The sequence below is a fragment of the Vipera ursinii genome, assembly GCF_947247035.1.
Source record: "Vipera ursinii genome assembly, chromosome: 8".
In the NCBI taxonomy this organism is placed as follows: Eukaryota; Metazoa; Chordata; class Lepidosauria; order Squamata; family Viperidae; genus Vipera; species Vipera ursinii.
In genome coordinates this window covers 7,298,144-7,299,786 of record NC_139519.1, presented here as the reverse complement: position 1 = coordinate 7,299,786, position 1,643 = coordinate 7,298,144, and the positions used below count along the sequence as shown (strand labels likewise).

Genomic DNA, 1,643 nt, shown 5'->3' with positions numbered 1-1,643 from the left:
TGGACTAGAAGACCTCCAAGGTCCCGTCCAACTCTGTTATTCTATGTTTTATGTTTGTACTTCAAATCTTTTAAGGAGGTTGCACAGTTAGAGATGGCACAAGGGACCTAAAGCAATGAAAAAAATGGTGATATAATCTCTCTTGGGCCCATAGCCTGGAGAGATAACCAAGAATTCAAAGGCAAAGAGAAGGAAAGTGAATACAGCTTTCCAGGAGGATTCAACAAACATAAATCATTTAATTTCTAAATTCAGATGCATCAGGGCTAGTGTTTCTTAAATATACATAATGAAATTTACTTTGCATATGCTCAGAATTATCTCAATTTTTACAGGATTTGAGGGCTGGCATTAGAAAAAGATTTTGAAAATAATCTTTGCTGAAATTTACTTTAAAGAAGACAGTGTTCCATTTCAAAATGTTCATCTATTACAATAAACAAAAAGATATTTCATTTTTTTTTAAAAAAAATCTGTTATGAAACATCCTTATCTAATGATATTTTTATCTGGCACTTCAAAGGAAAGAAGTTTTAGGAAATTTAAAACCAACTTCACTTGCCAAATAACGCATTTCAAATCAAGAGCAATTTATATCAACCTTATAATTTATTTGTTCCACAATGCAGCATATGCAATAAATTAATGCCCATTACTACAGCATCATCAACATAGCTTATGACTTGTTAAGTTCATTACAGCACTGTCACTATGGCAGAAATAGTTTTTTTTTTAAAAAAAAAAGTGAATGTGGTGTCTCAAAAGAGACTTTCATAATTCAGGAAGTCAGGAAGAAACTTTTTTCAAAAAAAAAAGTTTGTGCAACTCATTTTAAGAAATGGAGCAGAAACAGGATTGCTTCACACTGTCCTGGAAAAAGTTCTCTCTCAGGAGAATAGTCAACTTGCAGTTGAGACGCAGCTCCTCTGGTGCATTTTTAGCAAATGCAAATGGATAAACACGGATTGCTGTCTGATCTCCTGTGATCCCAGCAGAGGAGACAAAAGCACCTTACGGAAGGTTTTACACAGTCAGTAAACATATGTCCAGAAAGACTGTCAGGGCAGCAGGCAGCTTAGTCAAGGAGAAATCACACAGTCTCTTCTCCCTCTGTGCTGCCAGAAAAAGTTGCAGCTGTCCGTTCCACCACTTTTCCACCCTTGTGGCTAAGGATCTACTGCTTTCATCCTTTGATGAGTGACTCGCTCGGTTGTCTTTTGACTGTGCAACTTGGAGTCTGCAGAAAAAGCACACAGTCCGTGGGGATTGAACACCCATGACTGACATGTCCAAGCATCCTCCATCTCGTACTAGGCGTTGGAGATGCTGGTGAGCGAAAAGGATGGCACCAGCGGAAGAGCTGTGCAATTTTTTTTATTTTTGCGGTCACAACCTTGCTTTTGTGGCACTTCAGTGGATTTTGATGGTATGTTTCCCGAACTTCAGAAACTGGAAGAGTTTCTCTCGGGTCCTCTGCTTCAGAGCCATAAGCGATCTCGCTTTCTCCTCCAGATCTTGGTCAGTGGCCAAGATAATCTTAGCTCTTTCCTCTGCTTTCCTGTCCCCGGAGTTTTTGAAGAGCTTTTCCAGAGTCTCTTGATCAAGGTTCTCAAAGATGTTGGGCACAGCTTTCTTACGCAAGG

The 1,643-nt window shown here is 39.0% G+C and overlaps 1 protein-coding gene across 1 annotated transcript in view; it reads right to left on the bottom strand.

Moving 5' to 3' along the window:
- Nucleotides 1-268: 268 nt before the first annotated feature.
- Nucleotides 269-1,643, bottom strand: part of TCIM (transcriptional and immune response regulator) — a 1,494-nt gene continuing 119 nt past the window's right edge. Inside the window, exon 1 of the mRNA XM_083368277.1 lies at nucleotides 269-1,643. This exon is cut by the window's right edge and continues 119 nt beyond it. Coding sequence (XP_083224403.1) covers nucleotides 1,411-1,643 — 233 coding nt within the window. The 3' untranslated portion in view covers nucleotides 269-1,410.